Source organism: Falco naumanni, chromosome 2 (assembly GCF_017639655.2).
Source record: "Falco naumanni isolate bFalNau1 chromosome 2, bFalNau1.pat, whole genome shotgun sequence".
Lineage (NCBI taxonomy): Eukaryota > Metazoa > Chordata > Aves > Falconiformes > Falconidae > Falco > Falco naumanni.
In genome coordinates, this window is record NC_054055.1 from 103,304,455 (window position 1) to 103,325,719 (window position 21,265).

A 21,265-nucleotide genomic window follows, 5' to 3' on the forward strand; every position below is an offset into this window, starting at 1 on the left:
GTGGTTTGTTTTAAAAACTTAATTTCTTGTATAAGCCATTACACATGCTTCCTCTTCATATCATTTGTAAACAGAATATTTTAGCCAAGATTTTATTGTTTTCAATACTGGGAACACTCGAGGGGTTAGCAAGATGCTATAAGTTAAGCCTAACTATAAATATTTCCAGGATTGGGGCCTACGTGTCTGCTCTAGTTCTCCCTGTTAACATTATGTGATTGAGCTACGTGTCACATTGCTGCAGCTAGGGCTGATCACGTGGGCAAAGTATAATAATAGTTTTAATGCAGAGTTGTGCAAAAGAGGTTTTGTGCCAGAGAAGTGGCTCACATCAGCTGCTCCAGATCAGCCGGGGAGATAGCGAGCATCACTCTGCAGTGAACTATGACATCGATTTAAAACCTTCCAAAAACTGAAGGGAGCAGCAAAGGGAGGCCCACGCTGCCGCCGTGCTCACGCTCCCTGCCGACAGCCACGCTCTGGCCCAGCCCCTTGATGGCAGAAAGCGCAGAGAGGGAAGCAGAGGGCACCAAGAGGCCTCCTTACCTCACCTGCCCTCCTCAGAGAGGACCAGAGGAAGTGGCAGCAAGGGACAGCCAAAAACGGGATATCATCAATCCCACCCTGTTTAATTCCTGAGCAGGGGGCCTGGTATTAGGTTTTTGCATGGCTTGGGAAAATCTCACAGTGTGAATAGGCAGATGAGAAAAGCTGAGGATATTAGCTTCTGCGACAGCAGCAAAGGTGACACCACTGCGGTGGTCTTTCTCCCTGCTCCTGCTTCCCCCTCCCTGGCGCCCCAGGCTAGCAGGGGCCTCTTGTCAGAGGGAAAAGGCCAAGAGGATGGGCAGCGGGTGACAGAGACAGTGAAGTCAGGAAAAAAGGTAATAAATTAGAAAGTGAAAACTACAAGATATCATTCTGCATCTCCCTTCTGAAGTGTTTTTAATCAGAGTACCTGTACGGGGCATGGGTGCGGAGGGTCTGTCAGGGGCCGGAGGTGGCCCCTGTGGTGAGCAGCCGGGGCTGCCCCGTGCCGGGCACAGCCGGTTCCAGCCGGTTCCAGCCGGCTCCAACGGCCCCAGCGCAGGCACGGCCGGGCCCGCAGCCGCCATGGCCGCCATGGCCGTGGGGAAACCTGCGGGAGGGAGGGCAGCGCTGCCGGCGCTGAGGGGAAACGGGTCAGGAACAGCCCGGCCGGCCCGAGGGGAGAGGGCAGGAGGGGAGGAGGTGCCCAGCGGGGATCCCCTGCAGCCTGCGGGAAGGACCCACGCTGGAGCAGGTTTGCTCTGAAGGACTGCAGCCCATGGAGAGGTCCCACGTCGGAGCAGGAATAATATCTGAGGAGGAAAGAGCAGCATAAAGGAACTGCCATGGATTTACCACAACCCTCCATTCCCCATCTTCATACATGGCTCGCAAGGGAGGCAGAGGAACTGGGAATTAAAGAGTGCCTTTGAGCCTGGGAAAAAAAAGTAGGGGAAGGGCTTTAGAGCTTTAGAGCTTGTCTTTGTTTTTCTCCATCCTACTCGATATTAATTGGCCATAAATTAAATCAATTATTCCCAAGTCAAGTCTGGTTTGCTCATAATAGTAACCGGTAAGTGATCTCCCTGCCTTTATCTCAATTCTTGAGCTTTTCTATCTTACTTTCTTCCTCCTGTCCTGCTGAGGAGGACAAATAAGGGAGCAGCAAATGGGTGGGCAGCTGGCAGCCAGCCAAGGTCAACCCACCACAATACCCTATAGTTCTTTGTTTCAGATTAGTGTTACAACCTTTTATTTTACTAATTTCATTGATGAAATGGAGATATTAAGCATCCCAATGCATCAGACAAAATCTGTGATGAAGTCTTGCCTCCAGGTCAGCTGACCTTGTGATTAAAACAACAGGTCAGCATTGACATATGGATATACCTAGAACTGAGAAAGACCTTTTAGGTGTATGTTCTATCCCAAGACACCTTAACAAATCTTACTGACTTACGTGTCCTTGTACCTTAGAGTAAAAAAGGATTTCTCAATTACTTTTTCCCTAACATTAAAGAATTGCAAGGAAGTAACATGAAGCTCCAGCCTAACATTAAAAAATAAGGGGGGTTGAAAGCAGAAAAAAATAAGAAGTAGCCATCCCATGTCCTGTTAAAATGTGGATAAAACTGTCGAAAAACAAGAAGAGATTAGCAACATCATAAGCCCTGCCCTGAAGTAGCTGAAACAAGTTATGGCAGAGCTAGAGGGTCTGCAAATGTCTATGAATTGCATTGAGGTGACAAAGGTATTTTGTCTTATTGCTAATAAATTGTTGAATCTCTTTGTACCTCAGTTTTCTACCTGTTAAATAAGGATAACACTTGCTAGGGGCTTTTGAAGAGATAGTCCTTCATGACTGCGATTGCTCATTAGAGAGCCATATAAGTACAAGGGAGTCAAAAATATAATGCTTAGAAGAAGGTGATTAATGAGGGTTCCTGAAAGCCAATAAGCTTCTAAAAAACAGAGTTGACCCAGCTACTGGATTCAGCAACTGATTTTTATGCATTTATCACTTTTGTTGGACCTAAGATTAGGTGATTTGCTTCTCATCTCAAAAGAATCCTGTAGCACAGCTAGGTCTCCCAAGAGCTACAGAGACATCTTATGCTATCTTGGTATACAGCAAATATGAAAGAAAGAAACACAGAACTGTGCTTAAAATCATGACTTTGCATTATAATCTTTTGCAGCATTTCTAAAATACTTGCTTAGGTCATGGGATAAATTGATGAATGCCCAGACTAAAGCATCTAAATAAAGAACCTGATGTAAATCGCCAAATTTGCTGTTAAGTGAAGCTGCCATTTAAGGTTCTCTCCCTTGAGGTATGTATTGCTGAGATTTTTACTTGCTTACATATAATTTCCATCACTTCTGAATAAAAGAGATGCAGACAAGAGTATTTCATGCTTGGCTGGGTAGCACATTCTCCACTTGTGATACAGGTCCAGCTTGGCAGCAAGATAGAAGCTAACAGACGACCTCCATTATGACTGCTTGCAGGTAGTGCAGAGATTAGTGAAAACACTGGGACTAACAACTCTTTTGGCCTTAAAAAAAAAAAATGCACTGACATATCAAAGCCTCTCTCTTTACAAGACGAAAGCTCGGAGCTTTTGAGACTTACTCAACTACTGGATGCAGTAATGAGGAACTGTTGCTTGATTCTGTACCCTTTTCTCCACAAAGTTTCACTCCACTTTTTGAGTAATAAAGGCATTTCCCCATTAAACAAACCGAGACTCAGAGGAGCACCAAGAACTTCAGTTTGAGAGGGCCAACCCCATCCCTGCAAACCAAGAGGAAATCCCCTCTAATCCCACTTTTAGCAAAGCACAGATTAGATGAGTCTAAACATGTATGTATGTTGTTTGGGGAGTGGAGAGTGGTTAATCACTTTCCTTAATGTTTTTTGCCCTTTGTTAAATACACTTACTGCCGATTCTTGATTATCCAGCATAAGAGGGAGGAAGGGTGGGGTAAAAGGGGATGAAACAAAAATACACATAAGGTGAAACTTGTAAATGAGGCTATTAAAATCATAAAGGGAGAATGTAAAGAAGAAAAAGAGGGTTAGTAAAATGGATCCACATATTACGATGTCCTCATGCACGTTAAGTTCAGTACAGTAAGACATGTACGTGGCAGTTTAGCATGGAAGCAGTACTGCAACAAGCTAATAGATCTAGTAATATAGGACAGCAACACCAGCTCAGTGGGTTTCCTGCCCTTACCCTGCCCTCCAGGCTGAGCTGCCCATTTCTACCACTTGCTGCAGTGCATCACACCTTCTGCTAAGCTGACACAATTGTTTGCAAGGCTGTGCAAGAACTAGGGTAAGGGAACTGCACAGCTTGGAATTTGACTCCACCAAAAATGTTTGTGGTTTGTGTTCAAATTTCTTAACACTTTTTATAAGGAGTATCAGAATTATGTAGACTCTGATCACAAAGAATGACCACCACATCCAGGTAGATCAGGAGAGCAATAAGCAGAGCACTGTCTGGCAAGATGGAAATCTCTTTGGAATCACCATGGCCAATGTCCACATCTGCTAAGTGATGGTAACTGTCTACTACATCACACAGAAGTCTCAAAGGTAAAGAAATATTAATAGGTACAGTGATGAGTTTTCATTTTGAGGACTTTCATGGAAACTGTAATACTTCTTGCAGTACTCGTGAAATCCTCTGTCTAAAGTACATGGAGAAAGGGTAGTATCTGTTGAAATCACAGTGTGATAAAAATATCAAAATGTCAGTGGAGCTCAGGGTATGCATGAATGTGCTCCCTGCCAGTTGCTGAGGGACTTTGCAGCCAATATTACAGTTATATTTAACTTCTGAAACACTTTTGCAGACATACTATAATGTAACATTTTGTTTTGCCTGATTGCTTTTATTTGATCCTGTCTTTCCAGGGATACTTTTTGTATATTTGACACTAGCAGTTGTTTTGACCATGAAAATTTGGATTTAGGTCAGCTGTTCAGAAGAAATTTAGATGGTGACACAAATTCTTCAGTGGGAATACTACCACCAGAAAGTGAGATACACATGTCAGACTTCAATAGTCTTTTAAATGACTTGCCGGTGATTTTATGTGTGATACAGTCATGTCTGAATACACATGCTTATGCAGACCTCCCTCTTCAGACTTGCGTGCTGTGATAACAGACTTTTGCTGTGGTATGTGACTGACAATAGCTGCGGGGAGAAGTTAACATAAAACTAAATGCTAGACCATCCTCTAGGTGTTGACGTAGCCAGAAATCTAGTAGTAAATATATGTACAGCTTTGCCTCCGCTTACTCTTAGAACATCACACTTAAAATGCATTAGCTCACAGGTTCTGACAAGTACATGAATCAACAAAAAGCTGGGAGGTGCTAACAGCCTTTGATGTCTCCGATCAGACAGGGATACCACAGCAGACAGTTACACACATGGTTATAAACGTGGCCAGCTCCTGGTCAAGGCCGAGGCCTGCTGTTCTGCACAGAGCCAATTCAGCTCAGGTGCATCAGCCAATGTAGACCATTAGCAATGCACTGCCATCCTCCTTTGGATGCAGACGGCTAGAGAAGGAAAGCTGCTCCACATCTGTCCCAGTACAACCCACATCACCATCTTCATCACTGGATCTGACCTACTATTAGTGTCAGAAGACTATGACTTATGCATATACCACAGGAGGACACTGAGAGCCACCACAGGTGACTAGGGAGATTTTACAGCTGCCTGATAAACAGTAAAGAAAAATCAAGACCCATGGCTGCAGTCTTTATGCTCTGTAACTGACTTTTGCCATCCCTGTTTTTCATTTTATTCCACTCCTGACATTTCGCTCCACTCCTGGTTGAAAACATTTTATTGTGGACAAAACTTCATACATTTTTCACCACGCTTATTTCAGGAGTGAACAGATAAACCAGATGTAAAAACCTGTATGAAGAAGCCACAAAAAAAACTTGGCTGAAAGATAATTTGACAACTGATAACAGAGTCCTTAGGTGACCTGGATTACATGTGCACTCACCTGTGCCCAAGAAAAAGTTTTTAAAGACAGAAATTATGCCATCAATTAAAATGCCTGTAATTGTATTAAAATCACTGGAGTGGTATTATGTTAGTCAACGCAAAATACCTACAGAAAATGTCTTTGTGAGCTAAACAAGGACCGGCATCAAATAACCAGATTCTTATTCCTACAAATGTTGTCGGGTCTTAACTAAATGAAGCTTCCTGGCTACCCTTACCTTTATAAATTGAACTAACCTAAATCCTGAACCCCAAAGTCTGGTGCATTATATTGGCTGAATAATAAAATGTTTTACTCACGCAGCCACTGGTAGAGCAAGTTCCCATGGAATCCAATTTTAATAAATGTTTATTAATGGGAAACAGAAAGAATTGGTAGTGGTTCATTTTGAGTGCAATACAGGCCTATATAGGCTATTTATTAATAAAATTTGGGGGCTTCCAAAATTTCTGCATCTATTTTTTTTTCAGCAACTTGTGATAAATAGCTCATGTAAAAGTAGAAAATTATGGGGAAACAGATAACCATGTTAAATCACATGATCCTCCTCCTCCAAAATAAAAATGCATACTTCTCATTAAAGCAATGATGGACGTTCTTCTGCTTTTTCCCATTACTGTTGATTATCAAAACACTTAGGCAAAATTAGAGGGTTTCCCTCTTATCCCTGTTATCCTGTGTAACAAAAAACAACTGTTAATGACACCAAAATCAACAATAAATGGAAAAATATTAAGCTAATCAGGCATATTACAAAAGGCATCATAGAGGAACGATCTCCATAAACAGATCTTGTTCCGTACAGTCATTCAGCCTGAATGACAATGGATTCCCATCCCCTGCACACGCCAAACCACGCTCGCTGCTCAACAACTAAAAAGAGAGCACTTACAATAGAAGTATTGACTGGGGGTCAGTCTTTCAGTAGTCACCAGCAACAGGGAAAGAGTTCTGCCAAATCAGATGCATTTCAGACAAAAAAAAAAAAAAAAAAAAAAAAAAAAAAAGGCTTAAGGTTATTGGAAGTGTTCCTCTGAGAATTTTAACCTCAGCAGGTTTTTAATCCCTGTTCAGTGGGCCTAATCTGCCATCTGCTGTTCTAATTTTAAATTATAACAGTTTTTGAAGGAAGCACCCATTCTGCAGCATTTAAACAAATAGGCTGGAAAAGTGTGAGGTTTGTTTGGGGTTTGTTTTTTGTTTTTTGTTTGTTTTGTTTTTTTTTTTTTAATTTTAGAAGCAGCATTTTATGCAAACACTGGCAAAGAAATTAAAGCTGCACCATGTCCAACCCTTAATTAGCTATTCTTGCACTGTGTGGTGATAGTCTTGCACAATATGATGATCTGTTAGCGCCATCTGGTGGCTTTCTGGGCGTTACAAGGTTTTGTATCTTCCTCAGTGTTTTATTTTCCAGGCAGCACTAGGAATTTATTTTTTAAAACCAATTTTTCGGTTTTTATTCCACGAAGTTAAATTCTGCAACAGTTCTTCTAAATTCTGACGTACAAAAAAATACGGTTGGAGTTGATACAGATTAGATATGATATGGATTGTGAATACATATGCACGTTTGTCTTCAATAAACCAGCTAAACTCATTGGGGTTACTCACAGAAAGAGATTTAAGCACTTGCAAGACTATACGTGTGGTGTGTAGCAACGCTGCACATTTTCTAGGAAGCAAACCTTTTGTAAATGTTCCTTCACGACGTGATTCGTGCTCACATAGCGCAAAGCATTTATGCGCCTGCCTGTGTGTTCCAGCAGCACACCTGGCACTAAGGGGGAAACAGGGCAGTTGCCGGATTCATTACTAAAGCACTTTCTTGGATGTAGATATAAAGGTCAGGAAAATTTTATGTTAATCAGGGACTGTCGAGAACAGTACTTCCCACCAGAGCAGTTTGAAACCTGGGAGATGAACAGTGAAATGCTCTTCAAGAAAAATGTTTTATAGGCGAGTGCCACCTGGTGGGACATCAGGCAGACTTTTCACACTAAAAAGCTCTTTTAAGGTGGTCAGGACTTTTTCAAACTGGAGATTTTACATCAAAAAATAACAGCAAAACATTACCACAAAGGTGCACTTGACAGCTGGGTGGACATGTCCTTGGTGGAGACTGAAGTGGCCTAGCTCTAGTCCCTGCTGAGCTATGAATTACGCTGAATTACACTGACAAACTAGGATGTTTCAGTATTTGTAATCTCTTTGCAAACATAACTATTTTGCATTAACGTAAGTTCAAAAATAAATTCTAAAAATGCTTTCCTTTCAATTCTGTATTTTGCATACCACATTTCTAGACTTTCAAACTTGTAATTCCCTAAATATTCAAAATCCATACAAGTGTAATTATGTATCATATGCCACACAAAATTAATAGTGTGAATGAACTGTACCTTTGTTGTAAGTTTTCTATCCTAGGAGAAGCAGGGCAGAGTCGGGTACGTGTCACCAGATCTCAAAGGTAAGGGTAGAGATGGGCATGCATCTTCTGCATGAGCAAAAAATCAGGCCCCTGCTGTAAGCAGATGGATATTTCCATTCCTGATGTATTAATGGGCAGCAGTCACAGCCCCTCGAAGCCAAAACTCTGCTCAAGCCCAGCATTTCCTGCTGTATACCAAGGAAAATCCCTCATCTGAGGCCCAGGTCTGATTTTGCTCATCACTATGTGGGACAGCAGTGCTTTTGTGGAATAAGTAACTGGAAAACTGGGTTCATTTTTTCGTATGTTTTTTGCAAAACTTTGAAAAACGTGCATTTCTAAACTTGTATGATTTACAGAATGTCATGGATTATCAGAACCTAGCAGGCAATCTGTGCAACTGACAAAGAAGCATGGCTTCAAGTTTATCTGACATGGTTTAAACTGGGAAGAAAACCCTTTGGTTTAAATTTAGTGGCATAAATGGGACACTCCATCCTAAGACAACAGTAGATACATAAAATTTTAGAAAAGTTTGCACTCTCACAAGGTTTATCTATTTTGCTACTTCTGTTTTCAACCTCTGAGTTATTACACTTGCATAAAACGCAGCACTGACTGACACCGAAGTTAAACGTTTGAAATAAAATATCTTTGTTAAATTTGGAAGCCCGGGAGTTGTCACCAACAGGTATGCTGCTTCTGGTTTCGTTCACACATTTGCTCACCACTTCTTTGCCCTCATCCTCCAAAAAGGCCCCAGCAAGGAGAAGGGAGGATTAGCCGGGCTGCGCGTTGCACGCCCAGCCCCGAGTGGATTAGCCGTGCCACTCCGGTTGGCTCTGGCTTCGGAGAACAGTGGCTGCACCCACGCAAACGCCTCTGTTGAAGTGATTTAAAAGGAGCCATTTCCCAGAAGTACAGGTGCACAGTTGTGAGGGCCATGAAAGGGCAATAATTGCGGGGGGGGGGCAAGAAAAGCCACGAACGCAACCAGGCATCTCTCTCCCCCGTATCCCCGTTCCCCACCCCCCCCGCCCCCGCGCGCCAGGAGCTCCGGGCCGTCCACCTGCCGCTCCCCAGCCCCGAGCGGAGCCCCGAGCCCCCGGCCCGGAGTGGGGGTGGGGAGAGGGTGGGGGAGCGCCCGCGGCCCATCCGGGCGCTCCGACGGGCGACCTGCGCCCCCGCGGAGCGCAGCGCGGAGTAGCGAGAGGGCACCCCTCCCGCCCCGCGCCACCCCCGGCTGCCCTCGGGGGAAAGGCCACCCCGCCGCCCGTCGGGCGGGCCCCGGGCAGGGGGAGCCGCGGAGAGGCGCACGCCGAGGCTGGGCGCAGCCCGCCCCCCGCCCGGCAGCCGAGGGCCGACCCCGGGCTCTGCCCGCCGCGCCGCGCCCCGTCCCGCCCCGTCGGGGGCGGTGGGGGAACGGGGGGGCGGGGGCCGCCCGCGGCCGCGTTACGCACGCAGTGAGCTCAGCGGCCCGGGGCCGAGGGGCGGCGCGGCGGGGGGCGGCGGGCCGCGCCGGGGGTGGGGGCGGCCCGGGCAAACCCCATAAAGGGCGGCAGCGGCCGCCCCGACCGCCGCACTCACCCCGCACGGCGGAGGCGCTCGGAGCGCAGCGAAGGGGCTCGGCCGGCCCGGCGCGGAGTGCGGGGGGTGGCGCTCACTGGGCTAGCGGCTCCGCTCCGCAAGACCGGGAGGCTTCGCGGGGCCGTGGAAGTGCAGGCGGGACCGTCCCGGGGCTGCCGCAGGGGCGAGCGGAGACTCGCCGGAGCTTCCTCCGCGGCCGCCGCTGCTGGGGAGCGCCGAGGAGGCGGCGGGAAGGAGGAACGGCCGCGAGAGAAGGAGGACAGAGAGACGGCCGGGGGGGCACGGCTGCTCCCCTAGCAGACCCTCGCTCCCCGCCGCCACGCCCCGGCCATGGGGAAGCCGACGCCGCCTCTGTAGTGACCGCGGGACCCAGCGCCCGCCCGGCCCTCCCCGCCCCTCCGCCAGCAGAAAGAGACTAAGACCCCCAAAACCTGAAAGCAAAAACTCCAGAACATAGACACATACCTAGAGAGAAAAAAAAACCCAAAGCCATAAAAAGGGCTCCTTCAAGCCAGCGGCCGCAGCCGCAAGCCTCCCCAGCCCCGAGCTCGGCGCCGCGATGAGGAGCGGGGGGCGCCTGCCGGTGCCGCTGCTGGCGGCGCTGCTGGGGCTGTGCAGCGCCGAGCTCCCCGCCGAGCGGCGGGCGCTGGTGCTACCGCGGCGCCTGGGCGCTGCCGGCGGCCGGGAGCGCTTCCGCCTGGACGCCTTCGGGGAGCGGCTGGAGCTGGAGCTGGAGCCGGACAGCAGCTTCCTGGCCCCGGACTTCACCCTGCAGTACCTGGGCGGGCCGCCGCCGCCTCCGTCGCCGGAGGACGACCTCTCCCGCTGCTTCTACTCGGGCACCGTCAACCGGGACCCCAGCTCCGCCGCCGCCCTCAGCCTATGCGCGGGGATGCGCGGCGCCTTCTCCCTGCGGGGCCGCCAGTACCTCATCCAGCCGGCCCCCGGCACCGCGCACCACCGCGGCGCCCACCTCCTCCGCCTCCGCGGGACCCGCCGAGCCGCCCCCTCCGCCCGCTGCGCCGTGACCGAGGCGGGGGCGGAGGCGGAGGCGGCGGGGACGGAGCCCGCCGGGAACGCAGGTACCGTCGGGGCGCCGCGCCGCCCTCCGCGGGGCCGGGGAGGGGAGGGAGGGAGGGGAGGGGAGGGGAGGGGGAGCTCGGCCTCGCTGTGCGCCCCCGCCCCGACGGGGCTGACGGCGGGGCCCTGCCCGGGGTTCCCCCGCATCCCCACCCCGAGAGGCGGCGGCGGTGCGCCCACCGGGGTGCGGGTGCCGCCCCTCCGCCCGGCGGCGGCCTGGGGGGATTACTGAGCCCCGGGCTGCCGGAGTTCGGGGGCCGGAGCTGGGCGTGGGGCCGTTGGGTGCGTTCCTTGGGTGCAAATGCTGAGTATCGGTGGGTGTTGGGTTCCTTTGGTGGTCTCTTGCAGCGGCATTTCTTTTGTTGTGCTCACCTGCACGTTCCCTCCCTCTTCCTCCCTTTCTGTTTTTTAATGCAGAAACAAGAAGCAGAAGGAAGAAAAGGTTCGTGTCCAGCCCCCGCTACGTGGAGACCATGCTGGTAGCCGACCAGTCCATGGCCGAGTTCCATGGCAGTGGGCTGAAGCACTATCTCCTGACCCTGCTATCCGTGGCGGCCAAGCTGTACAAGCACCCCAGCATCCGCAACTCCATCAGCCTGGTGGTGGTGAAAATCATGGTCATTTACGAGGAGCGGAAGGGACCCGATATCTCTTCCAATGCGGCCCTGACTTTGAGAAACTTCTGCAGCTGGCAGAAGCAGCACAACCCACCCAGCGACCGGCACGCGGAGCACTACGACACGGCAATCCTCTTCACCAGGCAGGTGAGGGACACCGAGGTCAAATCCATCCCCAGGCCCATTGCTGCCTACCCCAGAGGCCCTCTCTGCCACGAGCCCTCTGAAAAAGCATTCAGAGGCAGTTTTGTGTCACCACGGCTTCAGCAAAGTAGGCTAAAAATGAAATTAACTACTTTTTACTTAGTCATTTCTTTTGTTGTTTGCACCATCTCAGGTGAAGCTCATAGAATGTGCAGTATATTTCTGTCTCATATATTTTTAGCAGATTTAGTATGGAAATTATGCTTTTTATTTCTGCGTGTAACCCTTGTGTGTGTTCCAAAGACAGATTTTTGCCATCGTACCCATTGAAGTGCTGAATATTTATGCTCTTTCCATAAGTAAAGGCAAACTGCCAGGGCTGGATGTTTCCTGCCAAGGTTAAGTCTCTGATCTGATTAATAATGAAACTGCCTTTTTTTTACAGGACCTCTGTGGTGCCAAGACATGTGATACTCTTGGGATGGCTGATGTGGGAACAGTTTGTGATCTAAACCGCAGTTGCTCTATCATAGAAGACGATGGCTTACAGGCTGCCTTTACAACAGCCCATGAACTAGGTACTTGAAACTTTGAAAGGTGGTTTCCCATGGTTAATTGAAGCTGGCTCGATGCAGTAAAGCAAAGAGCTGCCCAGCCCACACTGCGGGGCACCGAGCGCCTGTGCTCGCCAGCACAGTCAGGAGGAGGCAAAACTTAAACTTTGCCTTGTAGCAGGGTTGAACTGCAGAAAGCAAATCCTGTCTGCACAGCGTTGTCTGCAAGAGCTGTATATTTGACCGATGCCAGAAAAAAAGCGTGTGAGAACGTGAGGGGGGCAAGGATACAGTGCCGTCTGCTTAAAATTTGGCACTATTTGGATTGAGGTTATTAAAGACCAGGCTATGAGCAGCTCTAGCGCAATATTTAAAATAATATTGGTAACGCACAAGACAGACTTCCTATAATCACAAACGTTCCTTTTTTTTTTTTTTTTTTTTTTTTTTTTGAAGGCCACGTGTTTAACATGCCTCATGATGATGCAAAGCAGTGTGCTGGTATTAATGGAATAAGCCGGGATTTCCACATGATGGCATCTATGCTTTCCAATCTGGATCGCAGCCAGCCGTGGTCTCCATGTAGTGCCTACATGATTACAACATTTTTGGATAATGGTCATGGTAAGACTATTAAGCTTTCCGTTCATGTGGCATTTAAGCTCTTGTGCTGAACCACCCTGTGTTCTCACTGTCTCTGACCCACTGACTCTCCCCCCCTTGCTTCTCTCCCCCACTCCCTATCCCCCCCCCCCTTCTCCCCCTCTCTCTTCCCCTCTGGCTCTCCCACCCACCCTGTGCCTCCCTCCCTCTCTCTGCCCCTCTCTCTACACCTCCTCTCCCCTCTTTCCCTCTTTTTCATTTTCCTTAACAGAGTGTTCTGCTACTGCGGAGTTAACCTTTTATATGCTGCCAATGAATTTAGAAGACCCTTAGTTTTATAAATATGGTGGCACAGATTGGTTCAAAGCAAATACAGTTCCCTTTTGAAACTGAACTCACTGACACTGACAGCAACACCTGCTTTTTTTTTTTTCTTTTTTTCTTTTTTGTTCCTTTTCAGGTGAGTGTTTGTTGGACAAGCCCCACAAACCAATCCAGCTTCCTTCTGACTTGCCTGGCACATTGTACGATGCGAACAGACAGTGCCAGTTTACCTTTGGCGATGAGTCCAAACACTGCCCTGATGCAGCCAGTACGTGTACGACGCTGTGGTGTACTGGCACTTCTGGAGGACTGCTTGTGTGCCAAACCAAACACTTCCCTTGGGCAGATGGCACCAGTTGCGGGGAAGGGAAGTGGTGTATGAATGGCAAGTGTGTGAATAAAACTGAGAAGAAGCATTATGATGTAAGTATTAAAAAAGAAATCTGAATATATCTTGAGTTGCAGAGTAGCATGGATTATGCTTCAGGGGGAGTAATCAGTTAAAAGGGCTTGGATAAATGGAGGCAGATAGCTAATAAAACAAACCTAGTGCTACTTTTTTAAAAAAGTTGCTTGGGTAAAAATGAGCCTGATTGTGGGTTTTGTGGTTTGGTTTTGTTTTTCTTTTACTGTATTAACTTTTCTGCTCTGCTTTTGCTTGTCATTCCAGACACCGGTGCATGGGAGCTGGGGGTCCTGGGGGTCCTGGGGAGAGTGTTCTCGGACCTGTGGCGGTGGAGTGCAGTACTCCTTCAGAGAGTGTGACAACCCTGTCCCAAGGAATGGGGGGAAATACTGTGAAGGGAAGCGAGTGCAATACAGATCATGTAACATTGAGGACTGTCCAGACAATGATGGTAATCTTTTCCCCAATTTTGAAGCAGAATAAGTGTATCTTGTGGAGGAAAAGCATGTACAGAAATGATCTAATGCCCGCTTGTCTGTCTTTTGCCTGCAGGCAAAACCTTTAGGGAAGAACAATGTGAAAAGCACAATGAATTTTCCAAGTCTGCCTTTGGAAGTGGACCTGCAGTGGAGTGGACACCCAAGTTTGCTGGTGTTTCTCCAAAGGACAGATGCAAGCTGGTCTGCCGAGCAAAAGGAACAGGCTATTTCTTTGTTTTACAGCCAAAGGTATTTCAAGACTATACCTCTTCCATCTAATCATGAACAGGATTTTTATTTCCCCAAACTCCACATGTGAAGTTAAGAGTCAAGCAGTGTAGAAATCTGAAATTGTGCCTCTTGTATTTAAGCTAGATTTTTCCTTCTCCTCTTCCTTCATGAACAGCTTGATCAGTGCAAGCATGCTTTAAATATTCTGGCACAGTCCTTCCAGTTATTTCACACATACTGTCTCTTCTACCCACTCCACCCTAGTTTCCTTTCCTCTCCTTCCACCAATTTGATTATGTTGAGATATGTTTGGAAAACTGTGGGGGTTCTTTGCCAAAACATTGGTGCTTTCTCATACCGGTTACTAATATGCTGACAGCTTAAAATAAACAAAAGGGAAAATGTTAGCCTTGCATAGCTACTTGAACTCACTGTCATAAGGTGTTGAGGGCCAATAATCACCAGGGCAATAACACAGATGTTTTTTTAGAGCAGTACTAGAAATAAGAGATACATTGAACACCATTAAAAGCAATTTTGATCCTGTACTTGGAGGACATGACTACCTTCTAGTGACATGAGGAAACAATGTTCTTTCTTTATATGAAATCAGTGAAACAGTTCAGGGCAGTGGAGGTGGTGGGAGGGTGGTAATAAAAACTGAAGTTGGTTGTTTTCTTCTGTCACCATGGCATGATTTTGGCCAGTGAGATGAAGTGGCACTACATACCTCCAACTATCTATGGGCTGCTTTGGGTTTTAGTTTCAAAAGCCCTGACAGTACGGGTGCTGCCGGTCTTCCACCTGTCCATATTTTGCATTTTGTATGTCTGAATTACTCAGTTTCAAGGCAACGTGCATCTTCTAATCAAACACCCTACTGCTTGTTTCCTGCAAAGGTTGTGGATGGTACCCCGTGTAGCCCCGATTCCACCTCTGTCTGTGTCCAGGGACAGTGCGTAAAGGCTGGCTGCGACCGTATGATAGGATCCAATAAGAAGTTTGACAAGTGCGGTATCTGCGGTGGCAATGGATCCACCTGCAAGAAAGTGTCTGGCACGTTTGTTAGAGCAAAGTGAGTATGTGACTGCTGCTGTTGTTTTGTTCTGGTGAATGTTTTGTGGGTGTAAGCTTTGTGTTTTCCAAGTCAGTGAAATGTTGCCCCAGTTTATCGCTGAAACTGAGATTTGATGTGTCAGAGTCATGTGACTAAAGATAACTTACAGTGAGATCACAGCAAAAGAAAGTCCCTTACATGTGGGCACACCTCTGCCTTAGCCATAACATGGGCTGTGACTTTGCAAATCCCTTAATCCATTAATTCGATTAGGATGACAGCTCATGAGCTTGGGCTGCAAATGGAATTCAGTCTTGTGCCAGGCAGCTTCTTCCCTTTCCCAGGGGGGAGCAGAGGACTCAGTCTTTCTCTTTTCTCTTGGGCAGACCTGGCTACCATGATGTTGTCACCATTCCGGCTGGAGCAACAAACATTGAGGTGAAGCAGCGAAACCACAGGGGCGCAAGGCATGACGGCAGCTTCCTCGCCATCAAAGCTGCAGATGGCACCTACGTCCTCAATGGTGATTACACCCTGTCAACGCTGGAGCAGGACATCACCTACAAGGGCAGTGTGCTGAGGTACAGCGGCTCCTCTGCTGCCCTGGAGAGGATCCGCAGTTTCAGCCCTCTGAAGGAACCTCTGACCATCCAGGTCCTCACAGTGGGGGACCTGCCACAGCCCAAGATCAAGTTCACCTACTTTGTGAAGAAGCCCACACAGCCTGGGTCAGAGAAGGCGCCAAGTAGAAAGAAAGAGTCCTTCAACGCCATCAGGGAAATCATCTCCTCTGAGTGGGTCATCGAGGAGTGGGGCGAGTGCTCCAAGTCGTGTGGCTCGGGCTGGCAGCGGCGGGCAGTGGAGTGCCGGGACCCCCGGGGGCGGCCGGCCACCGACTGCACACAGGAGCTGAAGCCCAGCGATGTCCGTCCCTGTGCTGACGTGCCCTGCCCACAGTGGCAGCTGGGGGACTGGTCGCCCTGCTCTAAGACATGCGGGAAAGGTTTCAAGAAGAGATTGTTGAAATGTATTTCTTACGATGGCAGCGTGCTGCCGCAAGAAAGCTGTGAGCCTTCCAAGAAACCGAAACACCTAATAGACTTCTGCAACGTTACGGACTGCAGTTAAATAGTATAAGTTGGGAAAGCTACTTTTTTATTATTATTATTTTATTTTTTTCCTTCAGAACAATGCACTGAAAAAAAGAGGGCTAGAGGCAGCGCATGTGGTTTTGCATACAAAATTCATGGTGAGGATCTGTTGAGGTGGGACAGTGCAAATAGCTTTAGTTGGCATTGCATCCTAAAAATACCCTGCCAACTGAAAATTTGATGGGATAGCAGACCCGTGTCATTCATGCATCTTCAGCAGATAAGACCTGAGGGCATTATAATTGCCTTTTCTTAAGTCTGTTACAAATGAAACAAAACATGAGCAGTGCCCAAAACACATTTAAGCAAACATTTTGGGGTTCGGTTATTTCTCCCTTCTTCTGGATTTATATTGTGGTACTGATCAAGTCCCCAAGTGTAGGAAGCGGAGGGGAAGGGGAGCAGAAAATATAGCGTAAAATAATTGGTCAGGGCTTACCTACCTCACGAAGGGCAAAAAACAAGATTGGAAAAAGGAGCTTTAACTATGTCATTCATGGCTGCTATTGTTTCAGAGAATAGTTTTATATAAAAATAAAGCCATATTCTCCACCTTGAGTAAGAAGTATCAAGAACAGTCAGTCAACTCCACAAATAACTAGAATGTCATTTTTTAAAAGTATCTTTTTATCATCCAAATGTGCCTGTCTGTTTCTCTCACGCACTCCAATGCCATTGTGGTGACATGTAATCCGGAGGCTAGAAAAAGTGTAAATCTTCATGGAGCAGGTGCTGGCTCTGAGTAGTTGCTCTTTGTGCCTTCTTACATACCTTCCACTGGTTTTTCTGATTCAAGCTTGGTCCTACCATCCTGTCAAGCAGATTGATGGCATTTGTGAGCATTTGAGTTATGCTTTCACATCCAAATCTTTCACCTTACCCCAGCCAATGGAAATTATTTGCATTTGGGTTAAAAAAAGACGAAAGGAATCCCGCTATGAATGGGAGCCTTTCCTATGTGGTCTCTGATGGGTTTGTAGTGCTCAAATCACTGATAAGGCGGGAAGACAAAGCTGAAGGATAGCAGGTCCATCCACAGCAATACGCCAACATTTGCATAATTAAAAGTTTGTGCCAGTCCATAGACAATGAGAGAATATGGCTTTCCATATGTATATAGTAAAATATATTACTATAGATTTTATATACTTTATAAGTATTTTATATTTCTTTCCCTTCTGGGAAGGGTTATAATTTGTAATAAATGCATATAATGAGCGTATTTATTTTTATACTTCTTGTCTAATGTGATCTTCTAAGTTATCGCTTTTTTAAAAGGACATATAACAAGGATAGAGTATTTATACAGTATAATATGTTACTAGAGGTAATAAATGAACCCTATAAATTTTGGAAATGGAGCGTCTTTATTTCACTGGAGTAAAACTAGTCCATCGAGCGGAAAGAGCTTGGAATCTAAGGCAAATGTTATAAAAAAAGCTAAACCACATTTTTCAAAATGACTGGTAGCTTAGGCTACTAATTGACTGTGTTAGTGAAAGGGTTTGGAAAATTCTACCCATAATGTCATATACCACGTTAAAAGGAGTAATTTTGTATTTTATTACTTAACCACTAACAGGGTGCTCAGCACTGTTGTTTCATCTTTTAAAAAAATGGAGTGCAACTAGACTGATGCCACTGGGTTTAATAACTGCTTACAGAAGGGGTATTGCTGTCAGTAGTGCTTATAACCAACAAAATATGTACAAAAGTAGCAGTTTTACCTGCTCCACTTAACCTTACCCTACTGGGAAAGAAGCATTCAAAATTCAAAACCATTAACTAGCCGTCAGAGGTTTCCCTCAAATTTCTGGAGGGCCTCCTGATCATGCTTTTCTAATTAGAAGTACTGTATGAATGAGCTGTTCTAACGCTGTTGGTAACACGTTTTATAATGTTAAAATACATACTAAGCATCAAGAAAGTGATTTTTGCTCCCTCATTTCTGATCTCATGACCACTGCAGTCGAGGGAAAATCTTCTGTTGAACTCGGTAGGATTTTTGCCATGGAATTTGAGACATCAGTCATTTATGAATACTTTTGGCTTTGTGTCATGTAAAAATCTATTAAAACTTCCTTTGCCAATGTTTGGACTCTGTCTTGCAGAAATAGTTCCCACTTTATTCCACGGATAAAATCCTGGCCTCTCTAAAGCACATAGAAAAATTCTCATCACGTCACACTTCATTGAGCATTACTTTGTCTTTGACATGCAAAAATAGTTGGGAATATTTTACTTCAAACATTATTTAGGAGGAAGCCAATTACTGGTTTTATAAATACTTAGCAGTATTTCTAAATACAACAAATAATTTTATATATATATATATATATGTATACGTATCTTTTACTACAGCGGGTTAACATTAGGAATATATACATTTTCAAGAGAAAAAATCCCACATTTTTATTTTCATTTTCCTAACACGTAGCTGTTGGTTGGTGTTGTCTGAAACACTATACATGTAAGAGCCCAGGGAGCTACAGTCCTGAAGCTGCAAGACCCTACGATACCTACAGAACTGGTGAGGGTCCTGTGACTGCTGAGTGATGGTGATTGCCCAAATTTTCTCTCATCAACCTAGAAGAGATATTCAAGGCAAGGCTAAGAAAGCCCTGCGAAGGAAACAGCTTCTCCCAGACCTACCCATACCAACTAAAGCTAGCCCAAGGTGCTGACATGTTCTCACTTCTTGCAGTAGCGCTTAAGGAGGCTCTTGGGAGCGAAAAAAGGGGTGTCACAGCCACCACCCTTCATGCTGAAGGGAATTTGGATCCAATCAAATGCAGCAATTTCCCCCTTTTTTAACAAAAGGTGCTGAAGTGTTCTACATTTCCAAAAGGCTTTGGCCTGCCATTGCCTAGATCAGATCAGTCACCCCCTGGTTAACTAGAGCTGAGTGAGGAGGTAGAAAGGGTGAGGGAAATCAAACACATGGTACCTTACAACAACAAATGGCAATAACAACTTTTTTTTTTCACTCTTGCAAATGACTGCATAATAAAATGACTGATGAAGTAATAAAAAGTTACGATATAATAGCAACCTATTTGCTATGGCAGCATTCATTTCTTCAGAGCATAAACATAGCAGCAGCAGGTCAACTCGTTAGCCATATTCATAGCACGGTTGACCAAGTGCATTTCCAAGTCATAGTTTACCAACTACATATTTTTCTTTGACTAGATCATGAATTCTCAGCAGTTACATCTGCTACACAGTAATAAGGTTCATGAAATTATATCCTATTCTTAATAGAGCTGGATTATAGAAAATGTGCTTCAAATAATGTATTAATTAAGCAATGCAATCAAAGAACTGTTCCCTTCCAAAGCACCCTTTAGTTACAAGAAAGTCTTCTGCTCTGGGTGACCCAGCAGAAGGAAACAGCAAAACCAGTGGAGCATAGTTAGCTGTGTAGCAATCAAGTTCACAATTAAACACATCCCCTGCACAGCCTGTCAATTTATAGCTTTTATTGCAAAGGACTGGATAGTTACGTGCTTTTCATGTGCACGTTCGTTACTGTGAGCAGGAATTGCAGTCTTTTCTTGCTGACTCGTAAGGCACACTCTCAGGAGCAGCAGTGGCGCTGAAACTTGTGTTGGGGTGAGCATAAGAGCTGGCACTTTCTCCCAGTCCAGGTGCTCTCCCCTTGGGCCAGGGCCACTGGTTCCACCGATACCCAAATGGGCTTCAGACCCTAGGTAGACTGTTGTTTTCAACCAGGTTGTCTCAGCTGCCCAGATTGACAGGTTGGGTGGGTGGTTTCCAGTGCCCAGCATTTTAGCTGAGGACAACCTCACACCAGTTTGGAGCCAAATTTGTCTGGTCTCCTACCAGTTCAGAGAAGCCAGATGCTGATGCTGTAGCCTGGGGTTTTTTTAACATTTTGGTGTTGTAAGATAAATGGGTTTAGCTGAGTAGTGCAGACTTGGTAGATGACATCTGTGTCTTGAAGTATTTTCAGAGGTGTGGGGAGAGGTAGGTGGCTAAATTAATATTCCTTAATCACCCTTGTTTCACTGCTTTCAAGGCTGAGTGATCTTCCAGTTCTTGTCAAGGTTAAAGTTTCTCTGTTGGCAGTGCCAGCAAATCAAAGCAAAGTAGTGAGTAATTTGTTGCCATTTCAGACATCATGAGACCGAGGAAAAACTCTTTCCAGCCTTTCAGTGGCCTTAAAAAGCTTGGCATTGGGACAGAAGTGCAATCTGAGGGCTAGATCTTCAGAACCAGATCTTCAAACTTCCCCATCTGAGTTAGAAAATAACTGGGAGTTTGAAGAGGAAAATAGTTACACTGGAGAGCTACCTTCCAGGCTGATTAGATGTAAAATTGTGGTATCTATGCTGGGTAAGCACTGTAAATGGCGCTACTGGTAAATTTGAAGTAGCTTTTCTCCTGCGGCACTGTTAAAATCATAACTAATGTAATTTACTGCTTGAAACTTTATTAAAAAAACACCAGTATGTGATAGTGTTCTTCAGTTGCTGCATTCCTCTCTTTTTAGTCCAATTGTAAAACCAAAAGATGTTGGTGTTGCACAAATAACTATTTTCCCACTGATTGTAATACATGTGGTTTCAGAGCAGAGAAAGGTTGGTAGCTGTTACAGAAGCTAGCTCTGTTTGAGCTTTCAGAGCAAAGAAATAAATCTGTATCTCTGGTATGGAAAAATCCTGCAATTGCCTAGAGCTGCTGTATACTTCAGCAACTGATACTTGCATTTCAGAGCCGTCAGCTGCCTGACTGTATCTGGAGCTGTAATTTTAATGTCCGGGCATTGACTTACAGCATAAAGGCCCCATAATTATGTATATGAGTATGTATATTGTATGTAACCAGTATGTATACAATATGTATATTATATATGAACAACACTGATTTACCAGGTACTAGAAAGCTGGCAATTTACTTTCTAAAATGCAGCTCCACATAGCTTGTAATGAGGCAACTGGATTCCTTCATTTGTAGCTTCACAGTAGCTTTCATTCAAATCAGCATCTCCAAGCACTGTA

At 46.0% G+C, this 21,265-nt stretch overlaps 1 protein-coding gene across 1 annotated transcript; it reads left to right on the top strand.

Moving 5' to 3' along the window:
* Nucleotides 1–9,592: 9,592 nt before the first annotated feature.
* Nucleotides 9,593–17,598, top strand: ADAMTS1 (ADAM metallopeptidase with thrombospondin type 1 motif 1). Its single transcript, XM_040582846.1, has 9 exons — nucleotides 9,593–10,677; nucleotides 11,093–11,439; nucleotides 11,882–12,014; nucleotides 12,447–12,614; nucleotides 13,054–13,340; nucleotides 13,588–13,774; nucleotides 13,876–14,051; nucleotides 14,933–15,108; nucleotides 15,477–17,598. Exons 1-9 carry the CDS (start codon nucleotides 10,155–10,157, stop codon nucleotides 16,216–16,218), a joined length of 2,739 nt encoding a protein of 912 aa, XP_040438780.1. The 5' UTR covers nucleotides 9,593–10,154; the 3' UTR covers nucleotides 16,219–17,598.
* Nucleotides 17,599–21,265: the final 3,667 nt, after the last annotated feature.

Excerpts from the sequence above, each read along its gene's own strand:
- ADAMTS1 (XM_040582846.1), top strand. The coding sequence starts at position 10,155 with ATGAGGAGCGGGGGGCGCCTGCCGGTGCCGCTGCTGGCGGCGCTGCTG. Across the intron at positions 12,015-12,446 it reads TACAACAGCCCATGAACTAG|GCCACGTGTTTAACATGCCT; the intron begins GTACTTGAAACT and ends TTTTTTTTGAAG. Across the intron at positions 14,052-14,932 it reads TCTTTGTTTTACAGCCAAAG|GTTGTGGATGGTACCCCGTG; the intron begins GTATTTCAAGAC and ends TTTCCTGCAAAG.